At 44.1% G+C, this 15,978-nt stretch overlaps 1 protein-coding gene across 1 annotated transcript in view; it reads right to left on the bottom strand.

The window, feature by feature from the left end:
- Positions 1-15,024, bottom strand: part of SLC26A7 (solute carrier family 26 member 7) — a 619,854-nt gene extending 604,830 nt beyond the window's left edge. Inside the window, exon 1 of the mRNA XM_069219229.1 lies at positions 14,606-15,024. Coding sequence (XP_069075330.1) covers positions 14,606-14,816 — 211 coding nt within the window. The 5' untranslated portion in view covers positions 14,817-15,024. The remainder of the gene's footprint in view (positions 1-14,605) is intronic.
- Between the last annotated feature and the right edge of the window lie 954 nt (positions 15,025-15,978).

Below are 15,978 nucleotides of genomic sequence, written 5' to 3'. Positions count from 1 at the left end.
ATGTTTATTGTTAGCTACAGATCAGTTTGACAGCTATGCTGTTAAAACCCAGACCTAGTGGGGTGCCTTCCCTCATGACTTGGACCAGGTGACGACAGTGGTTCTGCCTAAGTCGAGGGCCCCCCTCTTTGTTCTGTACAGACCACTGTCCGATATCATTAACAGTGAACTTAAAATTTACGCCAATATACTGGCTACTCGTCTAAGGCCGGTTCTACGCCACTTGATCTATCCTGACTAATGCCGCTTTATGCCAGCCACCAGCACCAGACATTGCCTGCGAAGGCTCCATGTTGCTCTGGCACACAGACAAGCACTCCCTTCCCCTCTGGCTCTCCTCCTAATTGACTTTGAAAAAGTGTTTAATACGTTGGACAGGGGCTACCTGGACTTGGTCTTTTGGAAAGCGGGCTTGGGGCGCCCATTCCGGCGCATGGTTCAGCTACTATACCAAACACAGACAGCCCGTGCCCTGGTAAATGGGATGCTGTCAGAGGTCTTCCCCATCAGGAGGGGCACTAGACAGGGTTGTCCCCTGTCCCTTCTCCTCTTCGCCCTAGCCATAGAACCATTCGCACAAATGACTCATCGAGATGCCTTCCTGGGAGGCTGGCGATGGGCGGGTGGGGAGGAGGATCGCATAGCGTTCTATGCCGATGGTGTCCTGCTTTATCTATCACGACCAGAGATAGGCAGCCCTAGGCGTCTCCAGTTGCTGCGCATTTCGGAGAGGCCTCTGGTCTTAAGATGAATTCCAGGAACTCTCAGAGTCTCACGCTCTGGTTGATTGGCAAACTACCATTCTTATCCGATGTTTAAGCTTTATGTACCTTGGCATGAAGGTGGCTCTTGACCTGTCTATGACCTGGGCCCTCAACCTTACCCCTCTTGCCCGCAAGGTGAAAGCGGAACTGGGAAAATGGCAGACCCTGCCGCTAAACGTCAAGGGTCGCATAGCACTCTATAAAATGCTTGTCCTGCCCCGTTCCTGTATGTCCTCCAAAATCTCCACCTCCCCTGCCATTGGTTTCCAGAGGTGGACGCTATGGCTCGCTCCTTCATATGGCGCAAGGGTAGACGGCGCCTATCCTGGGACACTTGCTAGGGCGGTGTATACAACGGCAGTCTAGCTATGTCTAACTTATACTTCTATTATTTGGCAGCGCAGGAACTCACTATCAATGAATGGCTCACAGGGGGATGGGACGATCCAACTTACCGATTAGAACTGTCCACAATGGGGTTCTCACATCTTATGGACCTGCTCTACAGAAATCCGATTCCCAAGGCCACACCAGAAGTCACCTGCCAGGTCTTGTATGGTTGGCGGGCAGCTCAAAGACAGACAGGGTGGTGGGGCCGGGTCACCCAGCACACCCCTCTATGGCGGGGGAACATGGTTACGAGAGATTGCCAATCTAGGAGGCTTTACACAATCGGACGCCATAGGCATCACGGTAGTGGGAGACGTTTGGGAGGGCACACACATGATGTCTTTACAACAACTCCAAGAAGCATACGCCCTGACCCAGACACAATTCCACAAGTTTTTACAGCTAAGACATGCATTGCGGGCCCAGGTTAACAATAATGCTCATATACCTGAATTCAGTCCTGTGGAGGCAAAGGTAATGATGGGGACTCTGGGTGCGGGGGGGGATCTCGCAGATTTATCTCTCCCTTGCACTGAACGCTTCACCACCTCTCCAGCCTCTACAGGCCCGCTGGGAAACTTAGATTGGGCCCCTTAGACAAGGAGGACTGGCGGGACACACTGATGGCACTGCGTGTCCTCGCAATTCCAGCCAGACTGAATATGGTGCAAATGTATTACCTACACTGTGCCTATCTGACCCGGGCCCGACTCTTTTGCGCTGGGCTCAGACCAAACTCTCAATGCAACAGATGCTCTTACTCACCTGCAGACTTCTTTCATGGTCCTGCCCCAAGATCCAACGATACTGGGGACACATCCTAAATAAGCTCTCCACTCTGCTGACTCTCACCCTGGAGCCCTCCCCCAAAGTGGCCCTTCTGGGGGTGATGGAAGACATTGGGAGATCCCAGGCGACAGGCACACTTGTGGGTACGGCCCTACTTATTGCAAAAAGGGACATTGCTGGGCATCCGAGGCCCCCCCTCGTTACAGCAATGGAGGAGGGGGATGGATCGGTGCGCCCAAATGGAACGACCCGTCTACCAGGCAAGGGGATGTGAGGGAAAATATCATAAGATCTGGGATGCATGGCTGGGCCCGACCGGAACATGAACACTCTGCTCAACCCATGTATCAAATGGACCTGTTAACCTATGAATCTGTACCTAAATGTGATACTGAGAAAATGAAATGTGTCTTCCTGCATGCAACATGCTGTTAGATATATAAATCAATTAAAGTTGGTTATCAAAAAAAAAAAAAAACAGACCTAAAAGGGATCAGTCAGTGATGAAGTCTGTATCACTATTATAGGGATATTGGATCTCAGTTTTGAACAGCGCACAGGTACCAAAACAACTACAACACAAACAATGTCGAGTTATTCAAGGCTCTGAAAAAATGCAATTGCATACTGACTTTCTCTTCCCACTCTTTCTCACAACTGGGTCATTAGAGAGAAAATATTGTTTCTTTGAGAGCCATCACATTAAGTTGAAGTGTGATAATAGTGTGAACTCTTTGTAGTCTCAATTTTTACCTCAGTTCACATTTCCATCCCACTCACTCATGTGTGCAAATAGGCTGTTCTGGAGAAAAGTATTGGGTGGATGGAGAGTTACATTACTCTGATGTAAAAACTAAACTGGTCAAATTGGATTTGTTTTTACAGTTTTGGCATTGCAGGATAATTGGTTTCTTGAGTTTACTGTAGTTGAGTGGGTGTGGTGATCAGAAACCCAGATCAGAAATCCAGAGAGGCTGATATCAGCATACCATAAAGCAATCACCAAAGTATAGAGAACAAAAAACAGGACTGCATGTTGGAAGTCATAAGCTCTGGAAGTGGGGGTGCTGGTGGTGCTGCAGCACCCCCACAAATAACCATGCTGGGGTTCCAAAGGTGAATGAGCAATACAGATGCCTTTAAATTTTGTTTTTATCTTGTCAGGTTTGCCATTCCTTCAAAGACAGAGGTCAAATGTCGGGCTATGTCTTCTAACAAATTGCTGCTTATTCTTTTAACATGGAGATTTGTGTTTTCTGTTTTTCTCTGACTGCAAAGTGAGACCATTTTGTAAAGTGAACTATGCGACAATCTTGATTGTGTGAAAAAGGCTGTAAGATGTCATTTTTTCTAAAAGTAATTAAATAACATTAAATGAACTGTACATATATTTCAAAATGTACCAGAAGTTCAAAAGTGAAAATTAATGTTTTTTTGTAATTCTGAAGTGTGTCTAAAACAAGGATGTTATTAGGATCTAAACAAAATTCAAAAGACACTTTACTTTGTGATGCGCAAATGACAAATATTCCCTGAAACTCTGTTTGCACACATTATCATTTGTGCGCAATGTAGTTATATCAGTAAAACTATTTTTCTGGCCAAAATTAGTGGCTATTACAGTGGAGAATGTGTTCTCTGTAAATGACAATGCACTACCACACAATGCTTTAGTAATATATTTGCGACAATGTACTCCCAAAGGTACCACCAGATAAACACTACACCCTTACCACTCTCCTGTTCAATGGGCTTGGCTCATTTGCAACACTTGTTCTTTATGTGACTCCTGGATTTTTCATAACCCTTGTGGGTTTAGTGATGCAACATTAATGACAGCATCCCCACTCTGAAAATTGCTCCAGCAGCACTGCTGGAAGCTACAGAACCAATGCCCGCAAGAAGATGAAAAGTGAAGAGATTATGCGGGTCATTATGACCCCGGCGGACAGCGTTAATATGGAGGAACGTACTGGCAACAGGCTGGTGGTACTTTTCTCCATATTAAGACATTGCCAGTTTGGCTAAAGCCAAACTGCCAATGTACCACACCGACCGCCACGGCGGTAATGATGGCTGGGCTGGAGACTTCAGTCTCCAGCCCGGCAGCTGTCACTTGCCTGCCTGCGGGATTATGACCCCGCCTACCACCATGGTTTTCGTGGCAAGCTTACCGCCACGAAAACCATGGAGGTAGGCACTATCAGTGACAGGGAATTCCTTCCCTGTCACTAATAGGGGTCTTCCCTGCTTCCCTCCCAAGATTCTCCCCCCCAAACCCTCCTTCCTCTCCAGACCTCCCCACTACATACATGCACCTTCATTCACACACGAACACACGCATACACAAGCTCATTCCCACATTCATCCATGCATGCATACATCCAGTCACACACATCCATACACACTGACATACATACAAGCACACATGCATTCACACAACATACACGCACTCACATATCCATACATGCACACACATACAACACGCAACACACACCCGCATACACACGCACAGACATACACACACACACACAACACCCCCCTCCCCAGTCGGAGCACCTGACTTACCTGTTGTCAGGGGGTCCTCTGACAGGAGATGGGAGGGGCGCTGCTGCCAGCAGCAGTGTCCGCCAGCAGAACACCGCCAGCCCGTATCATGGGTCATGATACGGTCTGCGGCGGTCTACTGGCGTGGCGCTCCTGCCCGCCATCTACCGGCATGGCCACAACCGGATTTCCGCCATATTTCTGGAAGAAATCCAGCTGTGGTCATAATAGGGCAGACGGCTGGTAGCAGGCAGCAACGGTCTTTTGGGGGCTGTCGCCGTGGCAGCAGGAGGTTTTTACCACTTGGGTCGTAATGTGCCCATATGTCTGAGTAAGTATTGACTTATATGCTGATATAAGAGGGATGCACTAATTACTTAGAAACACACGATTACATTTGCATGTCTATAGAAGGCAAAGGAAACCATTGTATTTGATCATATTGATTCTTGCCATTTTAATCCGTTTGACCCGTTCCCCTACATCAAGTCAAGTCAAGTTTCATTTCAAGATTTGGAACTCATGAGGTCCACAAGATCAATGCAATACAAACATCACAGAATAAAAAAGACATACCAAGTTTTAAATTGTGCAATCCATACATTACATTAAAAGAACAACAGCATTGATAAATAACCATGACATTATAATCAATAGAAATGTAAACTTAAAAACTTGCATTCAAAACATTTCATTAGAAGGAGATAATAGTTAATATAAAGTGTAACCCGTTGTTTGAACACGACAGTTCAGAAACAGGGGTCTCAAAAATGTATGGCAATAGAGAAACAGTGCAGGACAAACAAATGACACGTGTTTTAGATCTTGGGCACCATAATTACAGAAGTTACATATATTATCCCGGTTGAGCAATTGATGCCAGCTAGCAGTTAAAGTCATTAACTGATGTAGTAGAGATCAGCAACGTCTAACACCTTGGTAGACGGTAGAGACCAGCAATGTCTAACACCGTGGTCAACATTCCATGTTAAGTATTGCTGAGGCTTTCTTGGAATTAAGGAGTTCACTATCACTTTCAATTTGCATTTTTTCCTACAGGGATCAGTGTTTACGTGACAGGCTCGATTAGAGGAATCATGCTTTTAGCTGCTGCTCAGACCAGGAGAATACATACGCCTGATTTACATCAGACATACTTAATGCATAAATACAAATTCTATAGAACAAGGATTGCCTTTGCTTACTTCAAAGATCTCTTTATGCATAAAATTTCCTAATGACATTTCGTCACTACTTAAAAGCTTAATAACCCAGTGGATAATTGCAGAGACGCCTTGTACAAAGGCACTCTTTACCCCACATTCTAATCTAATTACTGGAAGCCACCTGTGTATTAAAACCACATACTTTCCTCAAAATTAGCCCTTCTTTCTTGTCTAAGAAATCCTATTCCTTCCCATCAATTAATACAAGTGCTGCATAAAGCAAGGTGCAGGTGATTTTCGCCTTATATGCAGACTGCACCACGTCCACAGACTCGGACGTCAACCTCATGGACACATCCACGTCAAAATTCGAATGGCCTACAATGCCACCCTGAAGGGATTCCTTGTCTACCATGCTCCAGGCCCCCGAGTGGAATCTACACCCACATTGCAGACTTCATTGCTCCCCTCTCCATCACATCAACCAAATACAGTCCTCTGAGACCTCAAGTTCCACCTGGACCACAACTCCACGACACTCGATAGCCTCAGCAACCTCAGACTCACTGAGCTCATCCAAGGACCAGCCCACACAGCGGGCCACACCCTCAAACCTATTTTCTCCTCCAACAACAGGATAACCACCACCCAGATGACCCCACTCGCGTGATCTGACCACTACGTCATACTTTTCAAGATACTCACCCACCAAGCCACCCCACCAGAAAAACCCAAAGCTCCATCAAGACACTGGTGCAAACTATCCGAAGAAAACTGGACCAAGACCCTACAGGAACACCCACCCAGCCACACCTGGAACCTCAATGTCAACACCATGCTCTTAAATAAATGGCTCACTGACTGCGCCAAATCCCACCAGGAGAAAGACCTCCAAAAACAACAAACAACCCAGCTGGCACACGAACAACCATAGGAGGTCCAAGCACCACTGCAAACAACTTGAGAGAAAATGGAGATTCAACAAAAACACTATTGCAAGATCCACATATAATGCCGCCCTCAAGCTCTACTGCCAAAAACTACGAGACACAAAGAAAAAGGCCCTAACTCTCAGACTCGAAGCCAGCCCCAACAATACGTAAGAACTCTTCACCATCATCAAGGAGTTCTCCAAATCTGCAGCTGCCAACAACATCATCCCATCCCAAGCACTCTGCAAGGACCTCTCAAACTTCTTCAAACAGAAGACTGCCAAGACCGACAGCACATTTGACCCACTGATACAAATGCCCAGCAGGACACCTCCCTCATCGCCAACCAGCAGCTAAGCAACTGGAAGCCCCTCTCAAATGAAGACACCACCACCCTGATGAATACCATCTACTCAGGAGCCCTCTCAGACCCATGTTCCCACTTCACATACAACCTTGGAAGAACCATCATCTCCCCCATGCTCAACGCTATCTTCAACACCTTGATACCACCACCACCTTCCCGCCTTGCTGGAAAAATGCAGAAGTCAACACCTTATTGAAGAAACCAACAGCAGACTCCAAAACCCTCGTAGCTACAGATCGATCTCGCTCCTGTTTTTTCCAGCTAAACTCATGGAGAAAGCAATCAATACCCAACTCGCAGACTACATAGAACTCCATGAGACCCTAGATAGCTCTCAATCTGGCTTTCGCACCAACCACAGCACAGAAACAGCCTTCATTTCAGCCACCAATTACATAATAAGCATTCCTGACTGAGGAGAAAACACTGCACTCATCCTCTTCAACCTTGATGCAGCTTTTGATATTGTCTCTCACATCCCACTTATCAGAAAGCTTCAGCACTTGGGTATCTGCAGACCTGCCCTCTTGTGGATGTCCTCCTTCCTCAAGGACAGAACTCAATGAGTTAGACTTCCCCCCTACACCTCAGAACTAAAGGAACTCATTTGTGAAGTCCCACAAGGATCGTCAGTCTACCCAACACTCTTTAACATCTACATAACGCCCCTCCTGGACATCGTCAGAGCCCACAGCATTAACATAGTATCCTACGCTGATGACACACAGCCCATCCTCTCCCTTACTGACTCAACCAGCACCACTAAAGCAAACTTTCCCAACTGCATGACCAATGTTGCTGCTTGGATGAAAAACGACTTCCTCCAGCTCAACACACACAAAACAGAAGTCCTTATCTTCAGCAACAACCACAACCCCAGGACGCCTCTTGGTGGCCCTCCAAACTTGGCCCTACAGCCACTCCTACGGACCATGCCAAGAACCTCAGGGTTATCCTGGACACCAATATCTCCATGAGCAGACAGATCAACGCCATTGCCTTGTCATGCTTACACATCCTGCAAATGCTACACAAGATTTTCAAGTGGATCCCCCTTAACACCAGACAAACAGTTACCCAGGCTCTTATCACAAGCAGACCTGACTATGGAAATGCCATCGACTTCAGAATCCCGGCTCATGTTCTATGCTGACTCCAAACCACCCTAAATGCTGCCACCAGACTCATCTTGAACACCCTGCGAAATAACCATAGCTCTCCACAACTCAACAATCTCCACTGGCTTCCAGTCCACGAAAGATGTAAGTTCAAGCTACTCACCTAAGCCTACAAAGCTCTCCACAACACTGACCCAGAGTACGTCAACCACGCCTCAACTTCTACCAACCCACCAGACACCTTTGATCAGCGTCCCAGGCAAAAGCACACCTCTTTCGCATCAAGAAGGCCAGAACCGGAGGATGCTTCTTCTCATTCTTCACAGTCCAGGCCTGGAATAACCTCCCACAACACCTCAGAATCTCCCACTCCCTCATGGACTTCTGCAGGAACCTCGAGGCATGGCTCTTCCAGACAGAACAGGCATGATCTTCTCCTTCCACCTCAGGCTTGCCCTACTCAGCGCCTGGATACCCTCATGGGTGATTAGCCATACTCTACAAATCAACATAACAAAACATAACATAACACAATAAGTGCTCAAAGTGTCTTCTCCCCACAGCATTATAAAAGGCTCTTAGCCCATTGGCCTGAGATCTACCCTTACTCAATCTCTGGGAAATATGATCCAAGTCATTGAAGTTACTCAACATGATTTCCCCCAAAAAGGGATATGACTTAACCGCCTCTAGTTTTTCTTCACCCAGGTGTCAATTGTAATTATAATAATACTTCTGGGAGTTTGTATTTTTAAACACCAGAATCTTACTTTTAGAGACATCAATTTTCAAAGACTGTGTACACATAAATTTCTGCAAACATTGTAAATCCAGAATCACAATGTAATCTGCATATAGCAGGCAAGAAACCGATATGCCCCCTTTTTTTGGAGAATCACCATTACTAATATTGTAAAAAGGAGGCAAATCAGACATATAAAGAGAAAAGAGGCAACAGAGTCAAAAGACAGCCCTGTTCCAGGCCATGTTTACTTTAGAATTACAAAGGATAACCCTTTGTCTCCCCCCATCAACATGTGGCACCATGTGGCAGAAAGTAATGCAATAACTAAACATAACAGCTAGCCCTGAATACCAAGATCATATAACTTTCTCCATTACGTAGGGTGGTCAACTTTATTGAATGTAGCTAAGAAATTAATAAGGACGCAAATAGTCGGGAACCTCTAATTTTCACACATTTATTGGTTAAGAGTTAAAGGGCTGTGATATTATCTAATCTCAAGTGATTATTTTCTAAAACGAGATTGCTCTAATGGAATGATCTTTTCAGTTTCCACCCAGGAAAACAAATGTGCCAAGATGCTTTTCACAGAAAGGTTGCCTACCACATCTAGGAGGTCAATGTATCTATAATTATTTAGTTAAGTTACAGGCCCCCTTTTTATATAGGGGAATCACGCTTCCTAAACATCATGGAGGAAATTCAGCCTGAGACTAACAATGTGCAAAGTCAAGAGCCAGGAAATTTCCCCAGTATTCAGGTTCACTTTTTATAATTGAGATTGGTACTTAATCCGGATCCAATGCAACAAATGTATCATCGTACGAATGAAGATCTCAGGCTGCTCGGGCGAAGGGGAGGCATGAGCTACCAAATCTAATTCCAAACTATAAATGGCCTCTTGAGTATCTGGGCCCTTCCTATCATTTGCCACATATAACTTGGAAATATATCTGCTCCATTGGTCTTCCTATATAGGGATAGGGGGTGAGATTTTGCTGTTGTCTCGCAGCAATTAGAAATAATTTCCCATTATTTTCTCATATTCATGCAGCAAGCTGCCTCTCTGAGTTCAATCCATTCATGGTCATAGTCTGCTTTTTTCATCCTTTTCTTTAATCACCTTCTTCTCCTCTTTAGGGAAGATATTAATTTCCCTCTTTCCACAGAGAAAGAGGAAAATGTAATTCAAACTAATCTATTTATTTCTTTGATTAAGGCTGAAATTGGCTTCTGCAGGGTTTTGGTGGTCATCTCTCTTTTATTGTCCTGACTTACGAGCTGTCTCATGGTCTCAGTATATAAAGTGCATCAGCATCCCCGGACACCCTGTTAATCATAATCTCTTCCAACAGCCCTTTTACTCCATTAATCAAAACTGTCCTCCAATGGATTCTACCTATTTTCCTAAAACGTGTTGCATTCCTATTTAGCTTCCATGGACCCACCACTAAGGGACAGAATTCTACCAGAAAAGAATTTGCTTTATGATCGCTAGTGGAGTTGTGGATAACAGATTTTTCCAGAATCGTTTTTTATATAGTCAATTATAAACCACCTGGTTGCTGACTTATGGGTAAAGTGTGTTGGGGAGTCAAAATCAATTCTACCATTAACTATTATAAGCTCATTTTTTCTGAATATATCCAGGAGTAGAAGAACACTTCTTTTATCAGCTTTTATATTTGTGATGAAGCAAACAACCAATATTCCAAAGCCTCTTCTTTCTCTAGATCAGAAAATAGGCTGATTGAATAGTTAAAAAGTTTACAATTCAGGTCCCCAACTTATGCACACCTCCCTGGCCTACCACCGCATTTATAAAGGACAAAAAGGCAGAAAAAAGAGAATTATGCGCTTGGTCAGGAGAAATGTAGCATTTACCAATAACACTGACTCATCAGCGATCTTATTCTGCACAGGAGAGAGTTTTACTGCCTGGGAATCTGAGAAACTACTCTAGATCCAACTAAAATTATTGCTCAGTAGTATCCCCCGAGAAAATCTAAGGCACGATCATTCAAACACAATGTGTCCTGGATGCAGACCGCATCAGCTCTCAAATTATCTAAAAAGTCAGTTTTATCAGGATAGTTCAACAATCCTGCCGCATTCCACAAAACCTTTTAAAACTCTTATTAACTACACCTACTAATCACTTGTCCCCACACACGACTACTACTGAGAGTGGCTGGAAGCTAACTCCATCTTCTCAACTCATCTTCTATTTTCAAAAGATCCCCTTCCACCTCCCCTACATCACTGCAGATACACTGCACATATGTAACCCACGCAGACAGGCACGGCGGGTTCAATGAATATTTAGTGTGAGAGTGAAAAGGAAAGAACTGTCACCCTAGGATTTTAAGGCTATATGTATAGGTTCCAGTATTTATTTACTTCAAGATTATGCATGGTTTACACAAACCATACCATATGAGTAACCAGTTTTTTCAGCTTTACACACTTCAGTAAAACATTTTTTTTAAATGCATAAACACACGATATATCATTTGAGCTTCTTAAATACAGAGTTCATTTTTGTTGATTGCAGCGTGGTCCTCCCGCTACACTGCTATAGCTGCATTTATTAGCGATACTAACTCCATGCTGTAGTACATAACACGTATTGTTCTTGCTAACTCATGCCCAAAAAATGACCCATATTCAGTTTTTTTTTTGTTATAGAAGTGATGCTCAAGTTAGTCATCATAACATCAACACATGATCTAAAGAGAAATCCTTAAAGACTCTTCTGGTTTTAAGTGAGTGGATTATTTTCACGTAACATGCCCTCTCCAATTGAGAGTAGGCCTCAGGGACCTAACTAGCCTGAGATCTGAGGGGCCACTTCATTCCAACTATGGTAAATTTCGTATGGGCCCAAATACCTCACCAATGGTCCCATTGCTAAGCCACAGGTAGCCTTACAGTGGAGGACATAACTGTATGTTGGGCAATCATGGGAGTTTAGTTTCTAATCCTATTTCTAAGAAGTATAGAACAGACAAATACGAGTACTCTCTAGTTTGAAATATTCTGCTGTCTTTTGCAATTCAAAGCATGGTTTACAAATGTGCTACACTGCAAATTAAATTCATCATATACAGTAGCTTCCAGTGTGTGTTCAAGGGCTTTGTTTCACATATAAAATACAAATGGAATAAAGCCATCAATGCACTAGCTCAACTCCGCTATAATATTCAAATCAGTTTATTTATTTTTGTTATTTTTTCATAGGGTGGGAATCGTCCAGGGGGTTAAGTGCTTTAACGTTACAAATACTTATTTATGTTTAATATAGCATGACCCAGGCCCACAAAGTAGCCTTTGAGAGCTTTACAGAAGAAATGGCAGTTTTTATACAGTATTATGAAACACAAATGATGGAGCAGGGGTCTATGTACATAACGGCAACGTATTGGATAAATTACAATATTCGACAAAGGCAGGGTTGGTGTGAGAAAAAAGAAAAATAAATCTATATAATAAAATGGTTGCAATGTTGAAAAAGTGAAAAATAAACACACACTTTGGCAAAATGTGGACAGGCAATGTCAAATGTTCAAATGTAAGACAAAGAAACTATATACTTCAAGTTTCACTTGCAAACTGTATAACCTAGGACAGATAGTATAGACATACATGGTTTCACACGGCAAGCAAACATCATTTATTGGATTATAGGATATGAAGTTTACTTAGTATATGAATCTTAAGATGTATTTTGAAACATTTAGACACGGGGCTTGCTTAATGCCATCAGCGGCCTCTTCGTGATACCAGGAGCATTGCCTGAGAAAGATTGTTGGTGAGTGTTTTCTTCACAACTGAGGGATTTCTATTAAGTATCTCCTCAGTTACCTCAAGCCACTACAGATTTTTAGTTTCATGTCAGATCGCTGAGATTTTCCGCAAGGAGAGCTTCCTAGATGATGCATGCTACTCTGAACATGAACATGCTGCTACTTTACAAAGCTAGGCTCTGTAGCGAGGCATAAGCAGGGGAGATGAGGTCATAATTCAGAATGGTGGAAACAAGATGTTCAGCAAGTGAAAGACAGAATCGGGGTGGGCTACTCCAGTTTCAGAGCATTTTCGTAGCTAAGCATGGAGATAACCATTGCTTGCACAGATGATTTTAGATCAGATTTAGAGAAGAAATGTCTCATTTTCTGAATCATTTGGAACTAGTATTTGGTACTGTTGGCAATAGCTTTATGCTAATTATTGAGGGGGCATGAAGGTAAGGGGGCAGCCAATGGTTTTCACTACGATAACAATCTTAAAGTCGAACCTCAAACATAGAAGATTCCCTGACCACTCAGGAGGGGCTGCGGCATCAGCTTTGGGAGGGAACGACCCACTGAGAGCTTGCCATTTTCTAAACTGAGGGGGTTCTCAGCATAGCCTGCGAGCCATCCACACCATTATTTCAGTGAGACAAATAGACAGATACACCTTTTGCACAGTCAATCTTCACATAAAGCTCAGTGTCCGCGGCATATCAGTGGAAAGAGATTCCAAGGTTGGTCAACATGTCACCAAAGAGATTAATGTAAAGGGCACATTAAGTATAGAGCTCTGGGGAGACTAAAGGAACAGAGGAGCCTTCCGAAGGGAAATTTCCTACCTTAACTTGTAAGAGTCTGTTTGACAATACTGAAATCGATCTTTCCTTTGAGAAGCATATTTAGACGGTTGTCATGATTCACCTTATCAAAGGCAACTACAAGATGCAGAAGGATTAAGATACAAGGACGGCCTTTGTTAGACAACTGCAGTGTCCAACAATTCTAAGGACAGGGGCTTCCATAATATAGCCACAGCGACAACTGACTGAAATACCCAAAGGTTGACATTTTGTGGTGTACTCTACTCTGTGGTTTGTGGCACATCTTTCAAAGATGGCGGCCCAGAGAACGGTCTGTAGTTTCAACCTGTTCTGAATTAAAGGAATACATTATTAGCATCAGGGGAGGGATGGGATGTCCAATGTTTAAGGAATCAGGAGAGGATCCATGTTCCAGGGAGCCACGGATGATATGCAACAAAAGTTGTTTGGGGACTAATTTGAGTTCCTTGGATCTAGCAGAGCCGGTGTCACCCTATATTTGTTGTGACTTCTTGTGATTGGAGCAGATCTACTCTCTTTTCTCGCTCTTCCTTTTTTATCTCTTGTCCTGGTGTCTCGTTCTCTGGGCCTTTGTTGCACGTTATTACTGCTTCCCCGGCCCAATTTCGCCTGTTCTTGTGTTTCCCCTGAGACGAGTGCGTTCTCACAGTAGGCTACAGGTACAGGGTCATCCTTCCCCTGGACCCTGATAGATGCATCTAACTACAGAACCCAGCGTTGTGAAAGAAACTGGAGGAGGGAGAGCCAGGTGACTGCAGGTTAACCTTCCTCATTCCATGGAAGCTCGGGGTATTGTAAAGCATCAGTGTTCACGGATGGCCTGTCTGAACAAATACATAGAAAACATCAATTGGAGTCTTGTTAAGAAGAAATGTACTTTGTGTGGATTCTTTTTATTCCGTTGTGTCTTTATTTTCAACATTTATTTCACATAGGGAATAACCCATTATGAGATTACGATGTTTAGCAAGAACTGTGCACCCTTAACAAATGCTTTACAGTCCCCGGTATCTGTTATCTAATAAGTTGTCCGTTTCAACTTTTAATATTTTAGCAAATTCTTATAAATAAAAACTACGCAAAAACAATAACGCCATATTGTGTGGCACACATCACTTGTGAAATTGTAAACGTATCTGTATTACAATTACCTTGTGTTACCTGATACACCGCCAGATGCAGCCCGGACACTGTATCTGGGAGTAAGTTTTCCTTCAGGCTGTAGTGCGGCGCCCACTCCAGGACTGGAAACCTTCTTGCACACCAGAGCTTCAGGTCTGTGGCGCGGACGGCAGAGATCCGCTGCCACACACACGCCGCACGCTTGGACATTTTCGCGCCCGTCCTGCTGCGTTCAGTCATCTTTTCAGGAATGGTAGCCTTCCTCGAGGCCCCGGGTTTTGTTGTTTGAGTCAACTGTATAAGCTTGGCCTCGACCTTCTCTTTGAAAAACCCAAGGTGCTGCAGCACGGAAACTTTCACTGTGTCAACAGGAGGCGCAGGCGGAGAAAAGTGTTCACCTCCAGTTTGGCCTCAGTTCCTCTCAATGTGTTACTGTATATAATGAGGACAGGTGTTCTGGTCACGTGATATATGCCGGATTATCATACTTTAACCCGTTAAACACGTGACCAGACATACAATGCATGAAAACACTAGGCAGCGGCCCAAAGTATATAAATTTGATTTGGACATACTGAGGGTGCTTCACAGGCACGCGTCGCTGTTACCAAGGGATGTGCACAATATAAAACTACGGCGGAATCCAGCAGCACGCAAGACGCCACACCGGTTTAAAGGTGTTCGATATGACAGCGTGTTAGCATTTTATTTCTTCATAGCTGGTCATTTTCACAGGCAATTACAGCCGGCGAACCTTGTGTATAAACTCTGGGACGATGAGAGAAATAAATACGAAGAACCCTACAGGCTTTGACATGAGCGATATGTACTTGTATGTTCACTCTTAGATCCTGCGACTCGCTTTACTGCCTGACGATCAACGACGGTGTAACACACCGAACAAGGCAGCCTGCTCTGGTGCAGTGTGGCAGAATATGTGGTGCAGTACGTCGTAAATCCACTTACAGTCAAAGTGCACGCCAAGCCGCTACAGGGTATCACACCAGCTCTGAGGCCCCTGCAGGATTCCCGGGATGTCAGATCCGCGTTGAATACTGTGGATAATCAGACAAGTGAGCAGGGCGTGAGCACCTCGTTGATGTATTTAACGATTCAAAGGTGTGTATTATTTTCATTGTAGTCAGCGCTTCCAGCTAATTACGGCATTACCGTGGAGATAGAAAAACGTACTGCCTAGGAGAAACGTGGGGTTTCCCGGCAGTCAGATTTAAATATCAGGTTCATGTTTCAGGTGCTAAACTTCAAAATGCTATATGCTATGTCTTGATATCATTTATAGATCGCACGTGCGCTAAAACTCGTCTACTTGCTAATGGCAATGAATCAAAGAATTTCACTTCGTGTCTGTGGCTCTTTTCCAAGCACCGCTAAACGAGTAAGT

Source organism: Pleurodeles waltl, chromosome 2_2 (genome assembly GCF_031143425.1).
Source record: "Pleurodeles waltl isolate 20211129_DDA chromosome 2_2, aPleWal1.hap1.20221129, whole genome shotgun sequence".
Lineage (NCBI taxonomy): Eukaryota > Metazoa > Chordata > Amphibia > Caudata > Salamandridae > Pleurodeles > Pleurodeles waltl.
This window is presented reverse-complemented; position numbering and strand designations above follow the sequence as displayed.